This window comes from Xenopus tropicalis, chromosome 1 (genome assembly GCF_000004195.4).
Source record: "Xenopus tropicalis strain Nigerian chromosome 1, UCB_Xtro_10.0, whole genome shotgun sequence".
Taxonomy (NCBI): Eukaryota; Metazoa; Chordata; class Amphibia; order Anura; family Pipidae; genus Xenopus; species Xenopus tropicalis.
The window spans coordinates 113437334-113463853 of NC_030677.2; the positions used below are offsets into that span (position 1 = coordinate 113437334).

At 37.3% G+C, this 26520-nt stretch overlaps 1 protein-coding gene across 3 annotated transcripts in view; it reads right to left on the bottom strand.

Annotated features, from left to right (window-relative positions):
- ano8 (anoctamin 8) overlaps positions 1–26520 on the bottom strand; it is a 57965-nt gene that overhangs the window by 26494 nt on the left and 4951 nt on the right. For all 3 annotated transcript variants that reach the window (XM_004911017.4, XM_002936335.5, XM_004911016.4), the window contains 8 exons: positions 11019–11129; positions 9946–10078; positions 8807–8945; positions 7071–7167; positions 6327–6443; positions 4020–4147; positions 3590–3751; positions 1471–1623 (listed from right to left, as the gene is read on the bottom strand). In XM_004911017.4, coding sequence (XP_004911074.1) covers positions 1471–1623; positions 3590–3751; positions 4020–4147; positions 6327–6443; positions 7071–7167; positions 8807–8945; positions 9946–10078; positions 11019–11129 — 1040 coding nt within the window. The remainder of the gene's footprint in view (positions 1–1470; positions 1624–3589; positions 3752–4019; positions 4148–6326; positions 6444–7070; positions 7168–8806; positions 8946–9945; positions 10079–11018; positions 11130–26520) is intronic.

Sequence of the window (26520 nt, forward strand, 5' to 3'; positions counted from 1 at the left end):
TATAATAATAAATTAAAAAGGCATGCTGTTTAAGACATTTTGATAAAATGATGTGAATCAACAAGTTTTATAACAAGGACCGAATGTCTGCAGGTTCCTAAAAATCTGATGAGTAAATAAAACATACCCCTCAACAAACAAATAGTTAAATGTGATCATCCTAATTCACTGTCCACATATAATTATAGAATCAGCTAAATTTATGCATCTCCCTACAGATGGAAATGAATAGTGAGATACTGTTGGGGAAGATTTATAATTTGGCTTGAGATGTATGACATAAGAAGCAAAAAGCTACTATCTCCTATACTTTTCGTCTCTATTTTGTAAAAGTTAAAACCACTTAAAGAGGCAGTATACACTTACATTCAGCATATGCTAAATATATCTGTACGATTTGTCCTGCCTATTATTTTCAGTTTTCCATTTTTGTTATTAACAAATAATAGATCATTGTTTGAATTCAGTAACAAACTCTGTATACTTCACTCTCTCATCATTAGCAGTCAAATTTAAAGTTTAAAGGAAAAATAAACCCCCTTTTTCATATGAACTCATCTAGCTGGGCTCATGTAGAAAAGGTGAGTAAAACAGTAAACTTTAATAAATAAATATAAATGTATTTTATTTTTAAACAGACACACCTGATTTCACTGAATGAAAGAAAACCATGATGGTCATTACATGTTTTCCCTGACCTTAGGCTGACTGATCTAACCCATCCCTCACCTCATAACATTGTGAAGTAGTGGATTCTGGGACTTGTGGTGATAGATTCTTTGAGAACTAGAGGGACTGCAAATGGCAGAATTCATCACTTCACAATGGAACAAAGTGTGGTTAGGGTTGGATGCAACTGGGTGCTGGACAAGTTCATCTGAGTAGCATGGTTTCCTTTTAATCTGTGAAATCAGGTATGTCTGTGTAAAAAACACACATTCTTTTGAAAGGTCAGATAACATTTATGCACCTCTTCTGCATTAACTCAACTGGATAACCTTGTGTATATGTTCCCATTAAGTAAGCATTGTAGGAGTGAGAGACTTGTGTAGAGAAGTATCTGGAGATGTTTCCATACAAAGCACAGCACTGCGTTTTTGAAAATCATTTGATTAGTAAAACTAATAATACTTCCAAAATTAAAGTCAATATAAATAATATAGAATAATATAATATAAATAATTTAATTTGTTTAAAAGTGCACCTTCAACTTTAAAGCTTGTGTAAAAAAATGGTATTATAACAGATGGGTGTACATCCGTGATGAAGGTATCCCTTTAACTACTTTCATGTTTAGAAAAGTGCTTGGAAAATAGTTTCTATAAACAGAAAAGGTGAACTACACTTTCTTGGCTTGATAAAACCTTTTCCCCAGAAAACATCTGATATGCACAGTATCTTCAAAATCATATAAGAGTGATATAGTCCTGAAATGCTGTTGGTTTATGCAGGGGTGAAGATTCCATTTACCTGAAGCTCAAAGCAGGCAAGCATGACCACAAAGACAAAACACAGACAGGAGACACAGACAGGGAGACTGACAAAGGACTGGAACAAAAGGCGTTTCCACGGCGGGTAATAAAACTCTTCGCAGTTAGTGACTGGACTGATCCTCTTGACACCCTACAAAAGCAAAGAAGGAATCAAGATAAGGAAGATGTCTTTGCTAAGAATTATTTGGTTCTACCCTGTCTAACCTTACATTTATACCATAAACACGATTAAGAACTTGTATAAGATCCTAGTCCCAAGATGGGCCTGATATATAGATGTTTGTTACAGTCAGGAGATGACCAGGTAAAGCAACAAAGAAAGATAATCTTTGTTATATATTTATATCAAGAACCCACTGCATGCATTGCACTGTCAGGGTCTCTACAGATACTGGTTATTTTATCATACAGGCAGGGCTGCAATGGTATTGGTACTATGAGCCCTAAATATACACCCAAATAATCCCCTATTTCTCTTAACCTGTTCATAAAGGATGCCCCATTTAAGGGATTGTAAACCCTAAAATATAATTACTATGGCATGTGGTAAGTACTTAAACTGAGAAAATAGATGACAAAATAACCAGAGAAGGGGGCATGAAAAGTTTATGGATAGTTATTTGCTATCCATCAGGTGGGTCTCTGGAAGGCATGCAATATCTATATTACATTGCTGGAAATAGTCCTTTTTCTTGTTCAGTTCCATGTACCTCACATTCCAACGTATTTTTTTCTGTATATATTACCTGACTGTATATAGCGATGTAGATCATGTTCCCATATTAAAACCAGTCTTGCAGTATATGTAATAAACAAGCCTGCATATCAGTGCCAAACACCTTATATAAATGTAATATAAAAGTCAATGCAAATGCATTGTAATAACCAAAGAGAGTGAGAAAGGCCATCAAGGCTATAAGCAGATATTAATTATCTCCCGTTTAATAAATGTGTACATTCCTGTCAAACACTTAATAGCAGAAAATTAGTTAAAATACTAGAAAGTGCATAGTATGTTCCTAGCAACCAGTCCAACACTTCAAGGGGTGTTGTAAAAACTGAGCCGTGGCAACTAAATAATCTTAATCTTTAGATTTGTTGGGTACATCATGATGCAGTCTAATTTCTTTTCACTCTTTTCTTGACCTCGTGAAATTTAGAATGGTGCTTTTATACCTCCACATGGAGGATAGGATAAATATACTGCCATTAAATCAAGTTACTCCTTCATGTAGGTCCACCACTCGAATGCATTTTCTGTCATTGGCATTAAGAACTCTGGCAATTAGCACTCTTGATATTCAAATCTGATATGCAAATGGCAAATGTTGGAGAGAGTGGTTTATTTCTAAAGGTTTGCTTAATCAATCACTCCATGAAGTGTGCTTATGCATTTTTCCTCTGCGCTTTCTATGAACCCCAAGAGCTGCACATTAGTTCAAGCACTGTTCTATGTCTTTTGCTTGATATACATATAATGCCAGTTTTGGTCAACCATCTCTCTCAGCGTCCCACAGAAACCCTCCTTTTCTTGGCTAATGAAGGATGTTCATGGAGATGCAGCTCAAGCTTGCTTATGTTCAGTCTCCAGTTTTGGTAAAAATTAGATAAAGCTAGATTTGCTTTAAAAATTTCACCTTGATAACCATGTACCCTTTCTTCATTACTGCTTCATTTAAACTCCAGAGAACAGCTAAGAAAGTGTGTAATGGAGCCTGAAAACAGAATAATAATCGTAACACCAAAGCATGAAAATGTTTTAAAATAATTCTTCAGAAACACTAATATAATGTAGATAAACAAGTTGCTGCATAGCAATGGGGACAGCTGGCATAGGGCTAAATGGCACAGGTTAAATAGCAATAGTAGAACAGAGCTTATCCACTATCTGCTTGTAAACTGAATGGCTGCCCCCATGGCTACACAGCAGCTTGTTTATGTAAACTATAGCAAATTGTCTGAAGCAAACACAGACCTTTTAATAGTGCTGGGAAACAGTATATTTTATTTTAAAACTCTTTCATTTTTGGTGTTATTTTCCTTTAACAGAATAATAATGAAAGTTTATAATATTTTGCCACAGCTAATTCACCTACCCTGAATTGGGGCCTTGGCTCCTCAATAAATTCAGCAGGGGTGTCCAGTGTCCCCCACTTGTACGCCAACTCTGCCCCTCTCCTTTTCCATCCCTCTAAGAATAATGTAGCCCAAACAACATTGAAAAGGGCAAAGACAACACAGCAAATGTCACGGCTTGTCTGGGAAAATGAGAGAGGAAAATAGTTAAATCAGGCAGGAGAAACTGATACATTTAGCCTCATTTAGAACCAAAATATACTGGGAGATCACTTGGTAGAATTTATAATGTGCACAAATATTCTAACACCAGTTTGTAAAAGGAATGCATACCAAAAGTCCTTTGCTGAATTTATGGATGTATGATGAACACAGAGATTTCATGAAAAGTATTATGTAAAACCACTGCTACTGGCTACTATGAAAACTATGATAAACAGTATTTCTCACCTGGTCAGACTCAGTGATCATCCACAGCATCATGCCAAAGACAGCTGGATAGACAAGGGAGGAGGTGTAGAAACCCATCCAGGAAAAATACATGGCAACTTTCACCCCAAAATAGTCACAGATTTCATCTGCAAATGAAACGAAGCTCATTGAAAAGTAAGATAAAAACACATGTACTGCATAAAGGTAAACCCACTGAGATGTTATTTACCTTAAAGTTACCTTTTAGTATGTTATAGTACGTTCTATTCTTAGCAACTTTTCAGTTGGTGATTTTTTATTTTTTATAGTTTTGAATTGTCGTCTTTTCATACCTCTTTCCAGCTGTCAAGTGGGGGTCACTGACCCCAGCAGCAAAACAACTATTGCTCTGTGAGACTACAATTTTGTTGTTATTGTTACTTTTTATTTCATAGGTTTCAGACTCTCTCCTATTCATATACCAGTCTATCTTTTAAACCACTACATGGCTGCTAGCAACCAGATAGCTGATACATTTTCACAACAGAGAGCAGCTTAATAATTTAAAAACCACAAACAATTAAAAATGAAAAACAATTTTAAATGGTCTTAGAATATGAATGTTTACATCACATTAAAATTTAATTAAAAATGTGAACCTCTCCTTTAAAGGAGAAGGAAAGGTAAACATGTTATCAAAAAGGTCTATGTAAATACAGCTATAAGCACTCACAGAAACGCTGCACTGAGTCCTCTATCAAAAGAAACAAGAGTGTACACATTGGTACTTTGGTATCAGACTTCCTCTCTCGAAAAAATCCTTTATTCCCCCTGCAGGAGTCTGCACAGCTCTCTTCTCTCTTCCTTCTCCTGCTGCCCCCCTTCCATAAGAATGAATAAGTATTCACTCCCCCACCCATCAGAATGTGTGATCTTTGCTACCAGCAGCAGGAAGAGAGACCAAGCTAAAATGGCAGCTGGTATCTTAAACAAACAGAGGGATCTTCTAGGGCTCTTTACTCAGGTATGTTAAATCTTTCTGCAGAATAAAAAGCTTGCACGAATGTGGCTAATCTACTGGCAGTAAAATGCCAAAAAGACTTTCCTTCTTTAAATCTCTTCATTGTTAGACCTATGCAAATGTGAATCATCCCAGCTAATATGAGCTGGGGATGCAAGATGTTGTATTTCACAGCAGGTGGATAGCCAACTTATGTTTCAGACCCTCTCTTATTCATATAACACTCACCATACTGATTATCCCTCTTAGCCAAGAATCTTCAAACCTTTTTTACTCGTGAGCCATACTCAGGTGTAAAAAGTGTTGGTGAGGCACACAAGCATGAAATATTTTCCCTTGAGGATGCAAAAAAAAGAACTGTGATTGGCTATTTAGTAGGCCCATGTGAACTGCTGGCCTGCAGGAGGCTCTGCTTAGAAAAAAGGAAAAAGATCCTGGGGCTACAAGTAAGCTATATTTGTCTATTTGGTAGCCCCTATGTGGACTGGCAGCCAACAGAAGGCTCTGTTTACACTGGGTTTCACGCAATTAACACTTGCATCCAAGCCATAAGTTCAAAAATAAGTACCTACTTTGAGGCCACTGGAAGCAACATCAAAAGGAGTGGTGAGTAACATGTTGCTCCTGAGCCACTGGTTGGGGATCATACAATGTTAAAGATTTAATATTATAAGTTTCATACATATTATGCTTGAAAATAAAACTGTATAATGGCCACAAAGTTCAAACTGACACTTTTTCATCATCCAAAGAGCTAATTTAAAGCCCTTCTAAGTTTGCTTTAAAAAAAGAACAAGCAACCTGCTCCTCTATAGGAATAAAAAGTGTGGAGAGTGTGAGTGTACACCTAAAACTGTAGGAGGAGAAGCATTTAGAAGATGGGGAGGCTCTAACAATAATAAGAAACTGAAGAATACGCTGAAGTTGCAGAACAGTATGTTGGTTTTTCAAACCAACATAATAACATGAGCATATGCTTTATATGTAACCACTCTTCTACATGTATAAAAATAATTAGTAATTTAATTTGAAATTACTTTTTAGGCATGGGGGGTACAAAAAAATTTAATCAAAAAGATACATAAATCTTAAATCTGCAAGCAGCTTGTTAATACATAAAACAAGATAAAGGAGGAGTCCTAGAACTAAAGTATATACATTCTAAAACTAGAATGTGAAGTGTCATTCTTGCATAGATGCATGTAGCAATATTGGATCTCTATTCTTGCAACATTTTTGCTACACTATTCTCTAATACAATCTGATACTTTTAAACAACCTCATACTTTTCGCACTTCTCTGTTACCAACAAAAACATTTATTACCAAGGGGTTGTTTTTCGCAGATTGCTTGGACCCAGGACCTCATAAGTCGGCTTAATATTCTTTGTTCATGGATGGGAAACACTTGCTGGATGACCCCACGGGCTGTCAACTCTGGGACTGAGTAATGAAGAAGCGAGATATTAAAAAAAAAAAAAACGCAAGGGTGTGAGGAGATTCTCACAAACAGAAAACAGAGGAAGAGGAAAGAATCAAATGGAGAAGGAGGAAAATAATTACAAAATATGATCCATATCTTAATGCTTTCATCTTAATATCTGCTGTTTAACAACATTAATTTTAAAAGGATGCTATACCCTAAAATATTGCAGGTCTCTAAATCACATCAAATATAGAAAAACTGCAATTTTAAGCACTAAAGGCAGCTGCTGGCTCGACTGAGGAACTGTGCTTACACACAAACCATGCTAGGACACACATGCCTAGATCAGCCAATGAAAGGATAGATCTATGACTTTTACTCCTGCACTTCTTCATGTTAAAGTTAGAACCTTCATTTTTTCCTGTCGGGAGATCAGTAACACATAGAACATTATGAAATTGTGGCTCAAGGTAAAAAATTTAAAAGGGAAATGTAGTTATATGTGAGGTATGATTTATTAATAAGTCAATTATTACAATATAAATTATTTTAATTCCTTAAACAGATATTGCACAAAGAATCACAATGACATGAGGTACACAGAACAGAACATATAAATGCAGCTAACATAAAGGCTTACTCACTGATTGGCTGGCCCTCAAGGAAGTGGATATTGTGCAGGGATTCGCCTTGTTTGGCTCGGAGGTTTTCCATCCAGTAGCGGATGATGCTTTGACGTTCCTAAAATTTAATTTTAGCACCATTCAGTATAATATACAGGGGGTTCAGTCTCAGCTGGCATCAACAGTAACAGCAAGATTCTTGGTTTGCTATATATATATAATTAATTCCCAAGTTACAACGCATATGAACTATGTTTGCTCTTGTCACATCTTCTAGCTACTGCTAATATGAAACTTGTCAAATCATAATATAGCAAATAACACTAAACTATATATATTAAAGTTTGCATTTGATTACTACAAAAAAACATTTTAAACTATGGCAGACAAGTAGTAAAGTAAAGTAGCACATAAGCTAATCTTGTGGGTAAATGAAATCTCACAGGTCAAGTGTGGAATAACAAGTAAGCTAATTATAGATTCAAAGGAAAAATACGGCATTTTAAACGGAAAAGTATTTAGGTATATAGTAAACAGCAATCTTGGAAGCCACATTTCAAAGCAGACTGCTGATGCAAAGGCAGATAGATATCAGGATACATGAGAAGGGGAATTCATTAAAGGAAGTGCACATAACTGGTCAAAACACATCTTGATTATAAAGGGTAGTCTTGATCACCCTTGTACAAAAGAAACATAAGGCCTTAAGGCCCAATACATGCTCAAATTTTTTGTCAAGATGTTTTAACTGTAGATCAATTTGGCTGCCCCAATGTCATCAAACCACCTTGTGCACCATGCCACACCTTTCATGCCTCCTTTCATTAAAGACTAAGGTTATAAGGAAATTGTGGCTAGCTTGGCTGCTTAGGCAAATCTAACATTTCATGGTACAACAGTAGGCAGTGCTATTAGAATTAGTAAAAACAGGCTGGTCACACAGTACACTTCTTCACAAAAAGCAAGGACATTTTTGGACAGGGGCTAGTAATACCTTGCACACTCCAGATACATTAATACTGATGCTAGCGTAAGCATGTTTACCTTTCCTTGTGCTTTAAAATTATACCAAAGTTGTGGTTAAACTGCGATAATGTCTGGTCATATACCCATCACATCAAATATAGAACAACTACAATTTTAAGCACTAAAGGCAGCTGCTGGCTTGACTGAGGAACTGTGCTTACACACAAACCATGCTAGGACACACATGCCTAGATCAGCCAATGAAAGGATAGATCTATGACTTTTACTCCTGCACTTCTTCATGTTAAAGTTAGAACCTACATTTTTTCCTGTCGGGAGATCAGTAACACACAGAACATTATGAAATTGTGGCTCAAGGTAAAAAATGTAAAAGGCCTTAAGGCCCAATACATGCTCAAATTCCAATAGCACAATACACGCTATATGGAATTATTTTTCCTTATATGGTAACTCCTTTCAAGTGAGTTGAAAATATCTACTTAACATACAATAAGATGCTGGCCAAACAAGTGAAAAAGGAGTGTTGCCTGTCTGAAAATATCTTTACTACCACACATGGTCTAATTGATAGAATGAATCGGTACTGGTAGAAGCCACATGTGTGTAGGCACCTCCTACACATAACTGAAAACATGGGCTACATATTTTTTCTAGTAAAACTATGGTTGGATATTGGATAAGTTGTGGCTTATCATGCGTAACACTGATTTGCTTCATGCCAATCAGTGCTACTGCCATGGAAAACAAACAATATTAAACCTGGGATGCACCTGAGATGTGAAAAAAATGAGTTCATTTTCAATGTTCTGATAAATATAATCCTCTTCGCATGAGAAGACTCGTGTTCCACCTCCAAACTCTGCTTTAACTGGTTTTCGAAGACCAATCTCCTCCGCACCGCGGAGCAAACTAGCAAAAGAGATGAGATGATTTTAGGGGAAAATCAGGGTATGAAATATAGGCATTTTCAAGGGATCAAGGTGTTCAAAGGTAAAACTGGAAACGAAAAAAGCAACGGCACTCAAGGGCTTCATCCAGGGCTCTGCCCTTAAAATTCTTTATTGCGAAACATGCAATGTTTCGAGGCTAAGACCACCCCTTTGTCAAGCTTGACAAAGGGGCGGTCTTAGCCTCGAAACGTTGCATGTTTCGCAATAAAGAATTTTAAGGGCAGAGCCCTGGATAAAGTCCTTGAGTGCCGCTGCTTTTTTTCGTTTGGAGTCTGTGGAGAGGGTGCCGATCCCTCTGAGCGCTGTGCACCGGGCAGTGAGTACTGATTGAGAGCTGAGGGTGTGCGGGTAAAGCTTTAAACTGTGTTCAAAGGTAAAACTGGCTCAGGAGGATAAGACAGAATCCCATACTAACATCAGTGATTATATTTTTTTTCAGCCAGTTCAGGAATTACAATGAAAACAAATATTTGATTGGCTGCCATGGGTTATTTCCCAGGTGCAAATTTGCCGAGTGTTTATACTTAAGCCCCACAGTGAGGAAAGAAAGTAAGACAAAGACAGGTCTGAAAATGAGCAATGGGCAAAGGTAGGAGTGCAAAAAATGCGGCATTTATTGGAGCAAATCTAGAATAGGGCTGCCAAAAGAAAAGGCCAAAAAGTTAATGAACTATGGGTGGTTGGAGGAAAGAAGAAGGATGGAACATCACCAACCAACAAGATACAACAAAGGCAACAAGATAATTAAAGATACAAAGACAGTGAGTGGCAGGAGGACTGCGCAGTGGTAAGAGTGAAAAAGCATGATAAAAGTGTATGAGGAAAAAATTGAGGGGAAAGTAAAATAGGAAAGTGAATTATTCATATCAGCAAATAACTGATAATACCATGCAGAGAGTACTGGTACCATCAGGAGACACTTGCTGCATTTATTGTAAAAAGATATTTAAAACACATACTTTTCATATGTGGCAGTTACAAAGAAGGCGTAGATCCCAGTGTGTCTGTGGTGTCGAATCTGCATAATAAGTTCAGGTAACCCCAGGCGTACATGATTCAGTAGCCACAGCAAAGTGTGGTCATCCGTGTTATCTGATGAGACAAAAGTGGTCAGAAGGCAACAGGCAATATGAAATTAGGATATTCAGCATTGTTTCATGTGCCACTCACAAGATTTTTTCTGTAAAAAAATGTATAAAGCTGTCAAGATCCATTTTAACCCATGGGCATAGAAGCATTTGTCTAAATGAAATCACTTTTCATGCAAGAAATAATTAATACTCATATTTTTTTAAATTATTTGTTCAACAATATTTCACAACTGTGTGATCGCGAAAAAATCGTGAGAATATGCTCGTAGCGTTCTTTGTAAATCTCCCCCATAGTGTTGATGTCTGTTATAATCTATTGGCTAGGTAATTATGAGCTTGTTGAATTCTTTAAGAGTGTAAATTCTTTTGGACAGGGCCCTCTTTACCTCTTGGATCACTAATTGGCTGCTTTGTATGTAAATCTGTATGTTCCAACTATATACCCATTTATTAAACAGCGCTGCTGAATATGTTGACTAATGTGTTAATAACAATACTTGTATTTATCAAAGATAATGCAGATCTATGCAGCACAGCCTTCAGCACAAAATAGATTATAAATGATATGCAATAACATTAAAATTTTCTATCCATATTAATAGCCCTATATATATATATATATACAGAGAGAGAGAGAGAGAGAGAGAGATAAAGCATGCTTTGTTAATAGCTGCACTGCAACTGGTTGTGAAATGTGGGGATAAAAGGTGGCCAAAGATCAGTTACCTAATGAGAACCTGCAGAGATAGCACATATATAATCACTGACAAATAAGGGACACTTTGGAAAAAAACTCAGTGGGGCTCATTCATCAACACTGGGCACATTTGCCATGGGCAGTAACCCATAGCAACCAATCAGTGATTGGCATTTCATCCAGCTTTGTCACTGTTTGCCATGGGTTACTGCCCATAAGTAATTTTGCCCAGTATCTCTCTTACCAGAGAACGTCATAACTACGTCACAGTTTTCTGTGGGTACAGTCCTCATCCAGGATTTGTGGGATGTGATATATCGACCAGCTTGCAGAAGACGCTTCCCAAAAAGTTTATCTATAAGCAAAAGGGTAAATTGTTTAGAGATTATGGCAGGTATGGAGTTTATGTTTGCCAATTTACAAATTCAACAATTAATAAAACAACAATTTCCCTACAATATATCAAGGTCATTACATAAAAGTCTACACTAAGCAAATAAAATATGCTTTTAAGAGTACTTTATACCTTTAAGTGTCCTGGTTCTTGATTCCATTAACTCAATATTCCCCAAGATCATAGAATACTGACTATTTATAGCTCTTACAAAAAAACACATATGCAGCAAACAGAAATACTGACCTAAGTGCAATCATGGATAGTGCCTGCTGCTGGGCAGCGCAAAGGTCACTGGAATCTGATAGTCCCACATGCACAGACTCTGGTTATATATAGAGTGTACGAGCAGCACCTTCCCCAGCAAATGACTGGTTAAAAGCAGGTCAAGTTTACAGTTTAAAATTCTTGTGCTTGTTTTGCCTTATGACACCTCAAATCATTAGCACATATCCTTCATTAGCATTTGGTAATACCCACACAACTATTTAGCACCCCCTTGGGTTTTAAATAAATCTCCTGAGAATTACTTTGGTGAATTTAGAGGGAAGGAAGCAACCAGACATTAAATAGTATCCCATAAATACATACATTTGGGCAAAATCTGTTTCTTTACAACCTACACTTCTATTGCACTAATGAGTACAAAGAGGAGTGTTCTCTATATGTTCATAAGCATGTTACAAATATTTTTGCGAATGTGCTTTACTTACTGAATAAAATAAACAGTAATTAACTAAAACTTATACATTAAAAAAAATATACATATAAAATTGCTCAAAGTGCTCTTCTGCAAACTTTAACAATTTACTTTTATTATTCTGTGTTAGTTTACAAGATAACAACAGTATTCACACAGCTAATAATTAATTTAATACACCAGCCCCAACTGCTGCAGTGGACGCAATTGCATGAAATTAAGTTAGTGAGAAAAGGAACGTCTTATGATATTGCTTTGCTTAGATCTGACAGATTAAAGTCAGATGACTCTTTTCTCCTTACTAAATTAATTTACCAAGCAGAGCAATATCACTAAATGTGCAAAAAACTGCTTTTATGTAGAAAATTACCTACATTGAAATCCATTTTTCAAAAATGCTATTTTATTTTGAAATTTCACATGGGGCTAGCCATGCTCTTTATTTACCAGGGTGCTACAACCATGTAACCTGTACTCTGATAAACTTCAGTCACATTTAACTGCTGCGCTGCAAGTTGGAGTGATATCCCCCCAGCAGCCGATCAGCAGAACAATAGGAAGGTAGCAAGATAGCAGCTTCCAGTAGATATCAGAATAGCACTCAATAGTAACAAATCCAAGTCCGGCTTGGCACTCCTCCAGTTACATGGGAGTAAAGGTGGCCATACACGTAAAGATCCGCTCGCCTGGCAAGGTCGCCAAGCAAGCGGATCTTCTCCCGATATCCCCACCTACGGGTGGGCGATATGGGGGGAATTTAGGCTAATTCGTTGTTTGACCCTGGGACCAAACGATCGAATTATAATGACTGCAATGGGTGCAGTTGGTCCGGATCCGACTAAATTTTTTTAACCAGGCCAGTTGTTGTTGCCCTTACATGGGCCAATAAGCTGCAGAATCGGTCAAAGGGACTGATATCGGCAGCTACAATCAACCCGTGTATGGCCACCTTTAGAGAAACAATAGGTTACCTAAAAGCAGTTCTATTGTGAAGTGCTGGCTCTTTCTGAAAGCTCAGACTCAGGCACAATGCACTGAGATGGCTGCCTAAACACCAATATTACAGCTAAAAAAATACATTTGTTAGAATAAACTTTTAAATGGTAGAGTGAATTACTTGCTATGTAAACAGTGTAATTTAGAAATAAAACATTTATTTTTGCATAATGTAAGAAAATGCCATTTTATCTAACTTTCCATTAAACAATTAAAAACTTTAAATGTTTTTAAATTTAACTGCAGCTGAAAGCAGTTGTTCCATGCCTTCCTTTTCTCTGGTACTGACCCATAAAGTGTTGCAACAGGAGTCAGGTCTCATCTGCGCCTTTTAATCAGCTGGTTTGCATCATTGTTCAGGAGCCAGCAAGTGTCAAGAATGTTTACAGTCAGAAAGATTCTGCTTTCAATTGCAATTATATCTAAAAATAAATTTGCAACCAGTAAAAAAGTTTAAGATTTATTGAAAAGATTGTTTTTGGTTAAAGACTACTGAGTTACTTCTCAGTAAGTTAGTTCTCAAAATAATCTCAGAACTAAATACTGAAGTTGCCAATATATTTATAAAAAATACTCTTTTAGAGTATTTTTTTAATAAAAAGACTCTAGTGCATAATGTTAAGGGACTATAGTTAGATATGTGTTATGCAGATATATACAGACAAGTAGCCAAGTTAAGAAAGCAAGCAAGTATAGAAATCTAGATGTGCTTTGTTTCATGAATAGTTTAGGGCTTAGGCCTGACAGCAACTTTAAAAATGGAGTTTGGTCAATAAATTCCTATAAGTGTTGGTTTACAAACAGCTGGTCAGTAAAGAACTCTCTTATAAATTACCATGAGCTACCCACAGCGAATACCCAGGATCCTTTTCAATGTCTTTGACTCAAACTGACAATGCACTGTTGTGCACATCTGCTGAGGATGCATAAGAAACAAACAGGGAGCACACTGTCCTTGCATCTGTGACAACTCCCACACTGGCTGTTACACCCAATAAGGAGAACATAATGTAACAACAGGCAGTGTAAAGCTATGGACTATCTCCCTACACAAGAGATACAGAAGCCTCTATCAAGATATTCTCAACACCAGGACAAATGTTTTGTTTGTTACTACTGCTCAACATAAAACTACAAATTTCAAATATATACAGTATGCCCTGCTTGTTATATTGTTTCAGATTCTAGTGAGTGTTCCTAACCAAGATATGTATTCCTTATTATTCCCTCTTTTCTATAGAATGCATCTCTTTTTCAGCTCTTAGTGATATATTTACTGCTTTTGTACAACTTTTGGTATTGCCTTATATACTAATTGCTAGACTGAATATTTCTTAGTTTTTTCTACGAAAAAAAAGTCTACATACAGAAAAAGCATGGCTTGTGCTCATTTTATCTAACCTAGCAGGTAAGTTGCGGGTAGAGTCCTGCTCATTCTGGCACCCCCTAGAAATAGGCTTTCCTTGTCCTTTAAAGGAATGCTGTCATGGGAAAACATGTTTTTTTTTTTTCAAATCTCATCAGTTAATAGAGCTTCTCCAGCAGAATCCTGTATTGAAGTACATTTTTCAAAAACACAAACAGATTTTTTTTTGTATTAAATTTTGAAATTTCACATGGGGCTAGCCATATTCTTCATTTAGCAGGGTGCCACAGGCCATGTGACCTGTGCTCTGACAAACTTCAGTCACACGTTACTGCTGTGCTGCAAGTGGGAGTGATATCACCCCCTCCAAGCAGTCGATCAGCAGAACAATGGGAAGGGAACAAGATAGCAGCTCCCAGTAGATACGTATTAGAATAGGATTCAATATTAAGTAATCCAAGTCCGGCTTGCGACTCCTCCAGTTACATGGGAGCAGGAGAAACAGTAGGTTACCGGAAAGCAGTTCTAATGTGTAGTGCTGGCTGTTTCTAAAAGCTCAGACTCAGGCACAATGCACTGAGATGGCTGCCTACACACCAATATTACAACTAAAAAAAAAATACATTTGTTGGTTCAAGAATAAAATTTTAAATGGTAGAGTGAATTATTTGCTATGTAAACAGTGTAATCTAGAAATAAATAGTACACCATAAAAATCATGACAGTATCACTGTCCATCTAATTATATTTTACTTATAATTTCCTCAAGATCAACAGTGCTGATTCATGTGCCCAGCTCACAGTCATATCCTCTAAAAAGAGGCTGAAATACATTGTGCAAAGAACATTGGACTATTTATTGGTGGACTGGGCTTGAACACTCCAAATCCAGGCAGTTGCTTGTGTGTATGTGGCAAGTCTGTGCATGGATATCATACACTCAATTTTTCTAATAGTCTTAAATGTACACTTCTTATAATGCACATGGATTTCAGTTTTCATAAAGGTGGTATAAATGGCACAAATTAATTCAAGGTGGTTTAAAAAAAAATCTAAATGACAGATAGCTAAAGGGTACAGATCAGTAAAATATGGTAATTATGTCCAATTTAGTAAATCATTGCCATGGGCTAAAGATAATTTGTTCTGGGACCACAGATGTCTGCTGGTCTGGTAGGTAAAGAGAGGGTGCAAAGTTAACATGACAATATACTGTAATATCACAAGCTTATTGGCACCAATAATGTTACTCCTATGTAGTTATATAGAGCTTTGTGTTATGGTGGTACCAACAAGGCAGAGGGTGCTGTAATGGCTTTGCATATGGGGTAATATGGATAGTGGTATGGTGAAATATTTAGGTAATTTACACATTAAAGGGGTGTATTGGAGCCATCCACGAGTGCAAGAGGATTTAGTTTTAGGGTTGGACGCGGGCAGCACCTACCCTATACCAGCCTCAAATGGAACATTTTTGCCAGGAAACAATAATGCTAAAATGACATATGAATTATGAATGTGTAATAACCGCTAGATGCTCTATTCTGTAAGCATCAGGGATTTTCAACCAGAGACATTGCATTTCAACTTCAACAGACTATCGACGTTAGTCTTTAATATATATGTTTCTTTTTGCACAGCATTCAATTTTTTTTATTGCAGTTCAAGAAATATACACTTTATCATGACCACATTTTGTTTATAACATATAGTCAGTAGCAGTCTCAAAAGCCACAGTTCATCATGTAGCATCCACAAAGTCCAGTGCAAGGTGGCTCGCTCCTGCTCTCAAGTCAGAAATTGTAGGTAAGGTGCAAAACTGAAAAGGGCAGGGGGTGCTTATTTTTGTTTAACTCTAGATAATCAGGCTTTGTCTACATCTATCTGTCAATATGGCAAGATATAGTACAAACCTCAGGGTCTTTTTTGGAAAGAAATATATTTTGGTACAGTAAAAATCTTCAACATGAAGTACAGGTACAGCTGTATACTTAAGAGAAATGGTTCATGGCACAATTCCAAGCATTTTATCAGCCAAACTATTAATCACTTCACAGCAAGGAAAGCAATATGCTTAGAACTTCTTACCACATTACCAGATTTTTAGAATGCTACCCCTAGATGTTGGATTACCCTTATAAAAGGTGCATATTTACAGTTTACAGAAAAAATGTGTACATTATACTAAATGCTGTGTACGGTGAACAATATATATATATTAATAAAAAAAAACAAAAGGAGCACTACCTACAAACAATCAAATGCCCCAGGTGCTGGCCAGGAGTTTATGAAGAACACAGTGCCGCACACACAGGGACTTAAAAAAGAACAAAAAATCTTTATTAATCCAACGTTTCAAACACTAAATGTGTTCTTCAGGGACAGGGACAGGTTTCATCCTGAAGAAGAACACATTTAGTGTTTGAAATGTTGGATTAATAAAGATTTTTTGTTCTTTTTTAAGTCCCTGTGTGTGCGGCACTCTGTTCTTCATCTATATATAAACCCCAGAGGAATGAGCAATTCAAATGTAACTTTCTCTGTTGCTAAGGAACATTTTTAAAAAGTGCAAAACTCTAAGTTTAAGACATGCCAACTAAAAGACAGGTGCAGTGGCCTGGGCAGCCAAACTCTGCAGATATTTGGGGGAGGGGGGGTTGTGTGAGTAGAACACAAAGATGATGGAATAGAACACAGGACCTTCTCTGCTACTTAACAGACCAGCTCAACCATAAATGTCTGTTAACCTGCAGGCCATCCTGTATTGCTGATCAAGTCAAATACATCATTAAAGCATTATATATCAGTATGCAGAGCTCAGTGTGTATGTGCTAGAAGAAAGTGCTCAGCAGCTACTCATGAAATGTAATACAAATACGGTACCAGCTGGCACCGTGGATACATGTGCACTGAGATAGATGTCTTTTAAAAATGGTCCTGTGTGTCAGTCATTATTCTGCTGCTCTGTATAAGCTAATGTGCCGCAGATCACTATGCAGTGAATGGATCCTAGCTTGCCCAGCTCTGATTGGCCAAATGCTAATTAAATGTCTCAGACATGAGTCAGTTCTCTATACTATGAATTGTCCCATTCATGCTGATAGGAGGGGCCTTAGTGCTGTGTGACTGCAGCATAATATGCTCTCTACCCTTCTGACAAAGTCACACAGCGCTGTCTCTGGCTCCAGGAATTTAACCAATGCAATGTGCATCTAAAAGCAGCCATATATGTGTACTATGCACAATGAACAGTTTATCTTCATAGTACAAAGCATCAGTGCTCAAGAAGACACTATTTTATTCCTGTTTATTATAAAAAGTCAGCCTACACAGCCCACACTTTTGCCAGACACTACACCTCAAGGTACAGCCTTTTGTCTATTTTTAAATTGTCTGCAAATTGAAAAACATAGGTGAAGTGGCTATAAAGACTTCTTATTATATAACATGGCTGTAGCAGTGTAAAAGAAGTTGTAGATGTGGTATCTATTATGCATTATCAATAAGGCTCCAAAACACAGCATGACCATTTCTTGTAGTGATCTATGTAAACAAGTATTTCTTAAAGGGAACCTGTCACCCACACATAAACAGCTGCAAAAAAATGCCTTTGCAAATTAAACATGAAATCCAAATTCTTTTTTTATTAAAACATCTATACCTGTTATAAATGTAAAAATCTGAGATGTCAATCATACATGGCCTGCCCTGCCTCTATTCCACATTATGTATCCTGTACATGGGCATGGGCATCAGGTGCCTGATTGTGGAGCATAAACAAGATTTTGGGATGATGCAAAGCTTGTATTAATAGTATTAATAACAGTGTTTACAAAATGCCAGCTGTTTGCTTGCTGTGATTGTATACTTGCAAGAGTATACAAACAAGATTTATATCATTTATGCAGTGTATGTAAAGTTTATTTTGCTCAACTAACATGATAAAAAGGGGATTTGGAATTATTTCTTAAGGTGACAGGTCCCCTTTAATTTGTTACTGATTTATTGCAGTATTAAAACTGTACCATGCAATATGCTAACATGGCCTTATAGCATGATACTCCACATTATTGAAGCATTCTGGATACCCTGTATCAGCCAACACTTTACACCACTAAAAACAGCTGAGTGTATAATTGGGTGTACATGAAGCTTGCATTCATACTGAATAATCAGTACACCTAATATAAATTTCGTAGCTGTGACAGTCAGATATATGAACTAACAGGAAAGTAATATGTAATTCCCAATACAATTTATTGAAATACTCTTATATTTACCCCAATAGTGAATTTCTACAAAAAGTGGTGTGACTAGATTTTCTTGGGCCCATGGACAATTAAACTACATACACTCTTTATATATGTGGTTTTAGTAAAAAATCCAAAATACTGACATTCATACACACAGTAGCATGTCAGAAACCTTATTTTTCTATCTTAAATAGGTAACGACATCCCGAAGGAGGTCACTGGCAAGTTAAACTTAATGATTTCCTTTAATGGCCATTCACACAAGGCTGTGGTATAACTGTGCCTAAACCTGCCAATAATCTGACAGTCCTACAGCTAGCGCTATTAACTAGTCCAATGCAACAGAGATCTCTTATATCTATTTTTGGGTTGTGTTAAAGTAACCATAGTTTATAGAATCTGAGTTTGCATACCAGCTTGGGCTCATAAAAATCATTAGAGGGCCTCATCAAGCATTGAACACCATGGGGCTGATTTACTTACCCACGAACGGGTCGAATGGAGTCCGATTGCGTTTTTTTCGTAATGATCGGTACTTTGCGATTTTTTCGTATGTTTTGCGATTTTTTCGGATTCTTTACGAATTTTTCGGATCCAATACGATTTTTGCGTAAAAACGCGAGTTTTCCTATCCATTACGAAAGTTGCGTAAAAAGTTGCGCATTTTGCGTAGCGTTAAAACTTACGCGAAAAGTTGCGCATTTTTCGTAGCGTTAAGTTTTAACGCTACGAAAAATGCGCAACTTTTCGCGTAAGTTTTAACGCTACGCAAAATGCGCAACTTTTTACGCAACTTTCGTAATGGATACGAAAAACTCGCGTTTTTACGCAAAAATCGTATTGGTAACGAAAAATTCGTACAGAATCCGAAAAAATCGCAAAACATACGAAAAAGTCGCAAAATGTTCGTTTTCAAGTCGGAACTTTTCCAATTCGGGTCGGATTCGTGGGTTAGTAAATCAGCCCCCATAGGTCAAGCAACTCTACTCCAAAGCTATGCAAATTAGGCTCTGTGGCATCTTCTGTAAAGCCTTCCTAGAAAAAAATAACCCCTTTACCTTTAGAACAGAACTGTATATTGGGTTTAGACTGTGCAAATGAAACAAAATAAACATACAAATTTGAGCTATGGCACACAGAGGCATTCTCCCCTGACAATTTTTACACGGCACAAAATGGCCAGAAATCACATTGCATCCTCCCAATTGCTAAAAATGGAAAACTTGACTGTTCTCATACAGACATTTCTTAGCCTAAGAATGTTTACTAGAACATTCAGCCTCAGGTTGCTGACACACAAACCAGTTTTCAGCCCTTGTGCTACTTTTGGTATGAATTATCCCAGAATTCTGGTGTCACTGCAGATGCAAATGGATGATTCTCTTGACGCAATTCTGCTACACCTACCTGTGTTGATTCACCAAAATGGACACAACCATGCCTGTGCTTCATTGCAAATTGGGCGCCTTTGCAGCAATTATTTTCATTGTCTGCCTGGCATCATTTCTGGTGTTCGGTGTGTGCGAGTAACAAGTGCGCCCTATTCTTTCATTGCAACTGCGCTGCATCTACTGATGTAGGGTGCTAACAGAATCCTGAAGCTATTACCTAGCATGAAGGTGGCAGTATCTCCAGGGTTCCCCTGTGGCTCAGTGCCTGATTTGTAACAGAAGACAAGGACTGAGTGGCACCAAGCACAACTATACAGAAATACAATTATACAGGCTAAACTATACATGTGCACAAGTTTTTCTGCTTTTGCTGATGTAAAAAATTAGCCCTAAAATGTGTATATGTTTGAATATGTGCTGATATTATATGTGTTGATAATCCGTCAACCCTGTGTAACTATGCACATAATACTTGAATATTTATATTTCAAATTTTAACAGGACAGAGTACAAGAATACTGATTACCATTGACTGCAATTGCAATACAGCAGAAACAACACATCATAATAAGTGAACTATCACATATCTATGATGCTATTGGCTTACAATCAATTTAGTTCAGCACATCGGACTTCAATCAGGGGAGCTGCCGGCTTCATTCTGCTATCAAACTCAGGTTCACTGATTTGACCTTGAAACAGTACTTATCCATTACTGAATTTTCTGCCTTGCGTAAGTGTATATATTAAACTGTCATCTTCATTCTTGTTTATATACCCAATGTCGCTGTCCAGCAAAGCCACCCTCTGTCTCTGCTGCTCTGCTTGTCTGCTATCATGCCGCCTTCCCTACCCCTCCTCCCAAGCCCCTAACTCACCTTGGCTCCTCGGATTAAGGTCATGTGAGACATTTCTTTCCCTCCAATGCATCCTGATGGCCCCTGCTCTGGCAGATATCTTCTTCGTACAGATTAACAATCTCCCTCCATGTTCCCAAAAATTACACATCTAAGCTCATATTCCACTTAATCATAAATTAGGTCAGAGCTGTGCAAGGCTGACAGACAACCTGGAAAGTCTGTCTCTTTAATCTGACAGAACATTATTATGTTTAAACTAGAGGACACATTTAAATTGTGAAATGTAATGTATACACTGGTTCAAATATAGTAATGGTTATTGTCCCAACTGATCAAACTGTTAGTGGCTTTAGATAACAAGGGGAAAATGTCAGACTATAATATATGTATTTCTATATAAAGTTGTTCATTTTATGAATTGCTATAAAATAGCTGGTGCCTGAAATAAAGTGACTTGAATTAGGTCACAATGAGCTGTAACAAATGGCAAACAGGAGCAAGAGGATTTCCACACTCATAATATGGGAAATGTACCCAACAAACAAGCAGTTAAATCATACCTGTGTTACAGATTACACTTAAGCTGATTGGCATTACTGTTAGCTGGATCCAATTTCTTGGATCATTACAGTAAAACTTGTATCCACTCCTTTCTGTTTGTGTCAGTGCTGAGTATAAAATCCATCATACCCAGCTGGACCAGTGTTGCAGCTTGTGGTGGTATTACTGGCTAAATTAGATCAACTTGGTTTTCATGCAAGAAACAGATGTGAGTGCCACAATACCAATACCTGCAGAAGCTGGATCAGACTGAGAGTATTTTTTTTGCCTACAGGCAATAAAGAACTGTTACCATGAACTAGCTCGTAGGACAAAGACACACAGAGCTACTTGTCAAGGTTTTTCTTTGGTCCAGTTTTGTGCCAGCCTATTCTCATTTTGAGGTCATTTGGTTTGAAGAATACAAAATGACAAAAAATACTCTACCTTAGACAATAATGATAATTGCCTCTGCTAAAACACACATAGAGACAATCATCAGTAAATTATCAGCATTGTCTATTTTTATATCCATGACAAGTAGCTGCTACTAGTAGCTCTGTGTGTCTTCGCCCCTTAGACAGACAACATTCTTTTCTGTCAGATGTAGTGGCTTTTTCTCTGCGACTGTCTTTTCATGGCTGGAAAAAACACAGTGTGTGTCATAAGCCTTAAAGGAGAAGTAAAGTCATTTTGGCATTTTATGGCCAATAGATTCGCCACATGAATTCGCCACATGTATTCTGTAGAAAGCATTATCATACCTGAGTAAAGAGCCCTAGAAGCTTTCTCTGTTTAAGATTGCAGCTGCCATTTTAGCTTGTTCTTTGTAGCTGCCTGCTAGAGGCTGGTAGCTCATATTACACATTCCTAAGGATGGGGGGAGTGAGTTTTATGAATTCTTATAGGAGGGGGAGGGGTGCAGGAGAAGGGAGAGAGGAGAGAGCTGTACAGACTCCGGCCCCAGGAATGAAGGATTTTCTGAGAGAGGAAGTCAGATACCAAAGAACATGTTTATAAAAAAGGAGACAAGAAATCCTGTATTTCTTTTGATAGAGGACTCAGTGCATCTTTTATGTGAGTGCTTACGGCTGTATTTACATAGACCTTTCTGATAAAGCTTACTTAGTTTTTACCTTTCCTTCTCTTTTAAAGGGGACATGTCAACCTAACATAAAAAGCTATATAATCAAAGTCCACTGCAAATTAAACATGAAGCCCAAATATAAATATATGTATAAAAATATGAGCTGTTAGTTATCGATTTCCTGTCCTGCCTCTATGCCTAAGGCATAGATGTGGAACAGTCAATTTCCTTCACTTTCCATTCAGCACTTCTCCTGGATGTCACTGCACTCCTTACGTTCCCCCACCTTCCTTATGTTCTATATTTGTATAGCCTGTACATGGGCAGGGGCATTAGGTCCCTCATTCTGACCCATACACGCAATTTTGGGGTGATACAAAATAACAGTGACAACAAAAGTGTCCACATAATGGTACCTGTTTGCTCTGATTGTGTTATTCAAAGACAGAAGAAAACAATATAATAATCTATACAGTGTTACATACAGTTTATTTTGCACAACTAACATAATAGAAAATACAGCACAGATTAAAAAACCCAGAAACCTGGTTTCTATAGCTCATAATATACACTTTTCTGCCCCCTTAGTCATGCCTCTACGTAAATATAAGATCCAACTGCGGGTAGACAAACAGAGATCTAAGTAATCCATGTGTATTTTTAGTTTTACGCAACATGTTCCTCAGCATGGTGGGATTATACAGAAGCTTGCAAGCAACAACTGGGCCACCCCTCACTACACTAACTACACAGGTCAATCAACACTGGGAACCATAGCATAAATATAGAGGAAGCAGACCATGTGGTTGCAAAGGGGTCTAGGAGTTTAGAGGGCCCAGTAATGCCTTAATTAAAAAGCCATTTCAATATACCATGGCAGAAAAAGTTATATTTGATATATATTTTGGGACCCTAAATTGAATTTGCTGTGGGACCCAGTATCATTAAGTTACGCCACTGCCAGGACCCCTCAGTTATTTGAAGTTCTATGTCTGCAGTGTCTCGCCTCCTAGCTCTAAACCGGTGGTGGACTTACATGTAGTAAGTTAAGTGCATGAAGCTAGGAAGTAGCAGAGGTAAGCCAACATTACTGTACACAGAGGACTTAACAAAGGGTGGTTTTGAACCTGCTTAGCTTATTAATTAACCTACCATTATGATCACTGCTTTCCACAAACATTGTCCTGTTTATATTTAGTATTGTATTTAAATCTAATTGAAATAAAGTGGGATGATATCAGCTTCTGAGATCAGCTGAGCTGTCAGTAAAGAGCAGCCAATATGAGGAACTCATTCCATATGTCATGCTACAGGAAATATGAGAAGATCAGCAACTGTATAAAGGACTGGGGAGCTGATGCTCTACCAGCCCAAGGCCCTGATTGAAGCTATATTTGTTTCCTACAATTAACTGTAGGATTAGGTCTAGAACAAGCTGTTAGGAATATTGCTGATGTGCAGTTTTGTTACCACCAATCCAGATCCACTTTTCTATGATTCGCCCGCAATAATAAACATCCCACATTTTGCAGAAACTGTGATTTCAAATAAAAGAAAACATTTTTAGAACACACAGATATTTTTTGGCCCATTTTGAGACTTAAAGAGCACCTATCACCCTTATATTGTTTCCCCCACCAGAGGTGTGGGTAGGCCAGCACTGACAACAATACTGTTTCTCTATCTGGAGTGCAGGCTCTATGAGCCCGCACCAATGGTAGGGGAAACAATTTGGGGTGATAGGTGCCCTTTAAGGGCTATGCTGGCACATAACACATACAACAGTTTAAAACATTTTGCCTTCTGCACTGATTCCCCTCAAAATTTGCCCCTACTGCTTCACACTCCCAGCAACCAATGTACCCTCTAAGTTGTGCGCTCTAAGCTTTTGTGCTGGAAATAAACTCAAAAAAACTAGGACAGTATTTTAATTCAGATACATTAAAAATATAGGTAATATGCTTCAAGACTAAGAACCCTTCTAGATTCTATTTTAAGCATTTAAACATCTTTGTTTGTCCCTACATATGCATGTGTACCGCTGTTGTGGCATTTTCATTGCCTGTTGTAAATAAACTCTATTTATGAAAATGGTCATTCGAGCAGGAATCCACAAGGAAATCTCTATATTCCAACATATCAACTGGGAATCACAACAATGACAGTATTCTAAGGGCACAGTCCCACAGCCATACAAAGCTTTTGGGAAAAGACAGCTCATTGCGAGCTAATCATCCACTTAAAGTTAACAAGGAAAAATAAATATGAAAAATAAGTTAAAAACCGTTATTTTTTGGCATAATAAAAGACAATATCAAGCTAAGCAACTTTTCAATGTAAAGTAATTAAAGATTTTCAAGTTATTTGTAAATGTAATTGTTAATGATACCAAGATTTGCTTATTTCTTCCTGTTCTTTGGCTCTGAAAACATTGTTAAAGGAGTCAGTTCTCCTTTAGAGTTTCTAAACAGTTGAGCCAGAAGTGCAGTTCATGCAAACAGTCAGACATGTATTGCTTTTGATAGTATTAAATTTACAAAATTACTTTTTTACCATTGAAAACATGTTATTAATGTATAGCAGAAAGCAGGTTTGGACTGGGATTAATAAGGGTTCTGGCATTTCAAGTACACAGAGGCCCAAACAGCCCCCAACAGCCCAGTAAAGAGTGAATGTCTATGGCATCTTACAGCAGCCCCTCCAGCATTTGCCTGAATCCACAGATTGCCAATCTGGCCCTGCATAAATATGCTTAGAAGTACATTTTCTTTTACTGTGCAAGAAACAGTTTGGGTGGAGGACCCATGTAAGCCACACACTGCATGTAATTCAAATATCCCAAAACTATTTAATTTGGAGAAATAGATTTCTGCAGAACATAGTCAAAAAGCACTAGTGAGGATGGCAGCTCCTGGGCTAGTTATCAGTCTGTTCTTCTTGAAGCTACAGGCCCAATGGAACAAAGTTACTTATAATTTTTTAGAATTCAAATGCAAAATTCTCTGTTATTAATATGCGTGCACAAGTGTTACTCCTTCTGCAACTAACTCAGTTGCCTATTACCACCTACATACAGCATACTCCACTTTAATACAGCACCTCATAATTGTATTCTCTTCTCATCACACCACATTTTCCTGAGGTATAAAACATTTGTTTATGCATGCATACAACCAGTATTACCCCCTCCCAAAAAAAGCACAGACATACATAACTATACATTGAGCTAGTGAAAGAAGTGCATACATAGAAATATCACTATGTATTAATCTAAGTAATCCTTTGTAAAGTGCAGCAGCTTAAATAGACATAACGCAGAAGTGAGTCACCATATGAGAGATGATAAACAGAAACAGATATAACTGGGGTACCTTTTATGTGATTCTCATCTTAACAAACTGTGATCCTATTGTGAAACTCAGAGCCAGATGTTTATTCAATATGCAGCTAATCTGCACTGTGTAAAGCCTTTAATGGATGTTGCTGTTAGTAAATATGGATAAGTACTAATGGTATATATAGTGCTGCATGCTATTTGCTCAGATTAATGGAGTACTTACCAAAACCCTGTCTGGATCTGTATCTCCCTGCTCTATTTATAGTTTATTTTTCTGAACAAGGGGTTATTTTCTTCAAGTTTTAAAGATGTAATTTATTTTAGTACTACAAGGGGTGATTATGGAGGCCCCAAAAGCAATAAGGAAACTGGGGCCTCCATAATCACCCCTTGTAGTACTAAAATAAATTACATCTTCAAAGCTTGGAGAAAAACAACCCCTTGTTTGGAAAAATAAACTGTATGCCCCTGTCCAATTTAAAAACTGAACAATTGGCTCTTTAAAGTTAAATGTGCTGCCATGATTTGCCTGTACAATTAAATACTGATATGTTGGTTACAATTTGTGGCCCCAAGTACTGTGCTGTCTGTGGGGAGTAGTCAAATTGCCTCCTGCCAAAATCCTTGAGCAATGTTATGACAATCTTTGAATCAACATCACATAACCCCCATAACGTACACAATTATATACTGTACTATACTGAACTCTTTAGATATATTGGAAATCACTGAAGATAGAAAAATCCTATAGGGACTAATTACTGGTTAAATCATTTTTAGTAGACTTAAGGTATGGAGATCCGAATTATGGAAAGACCCCTT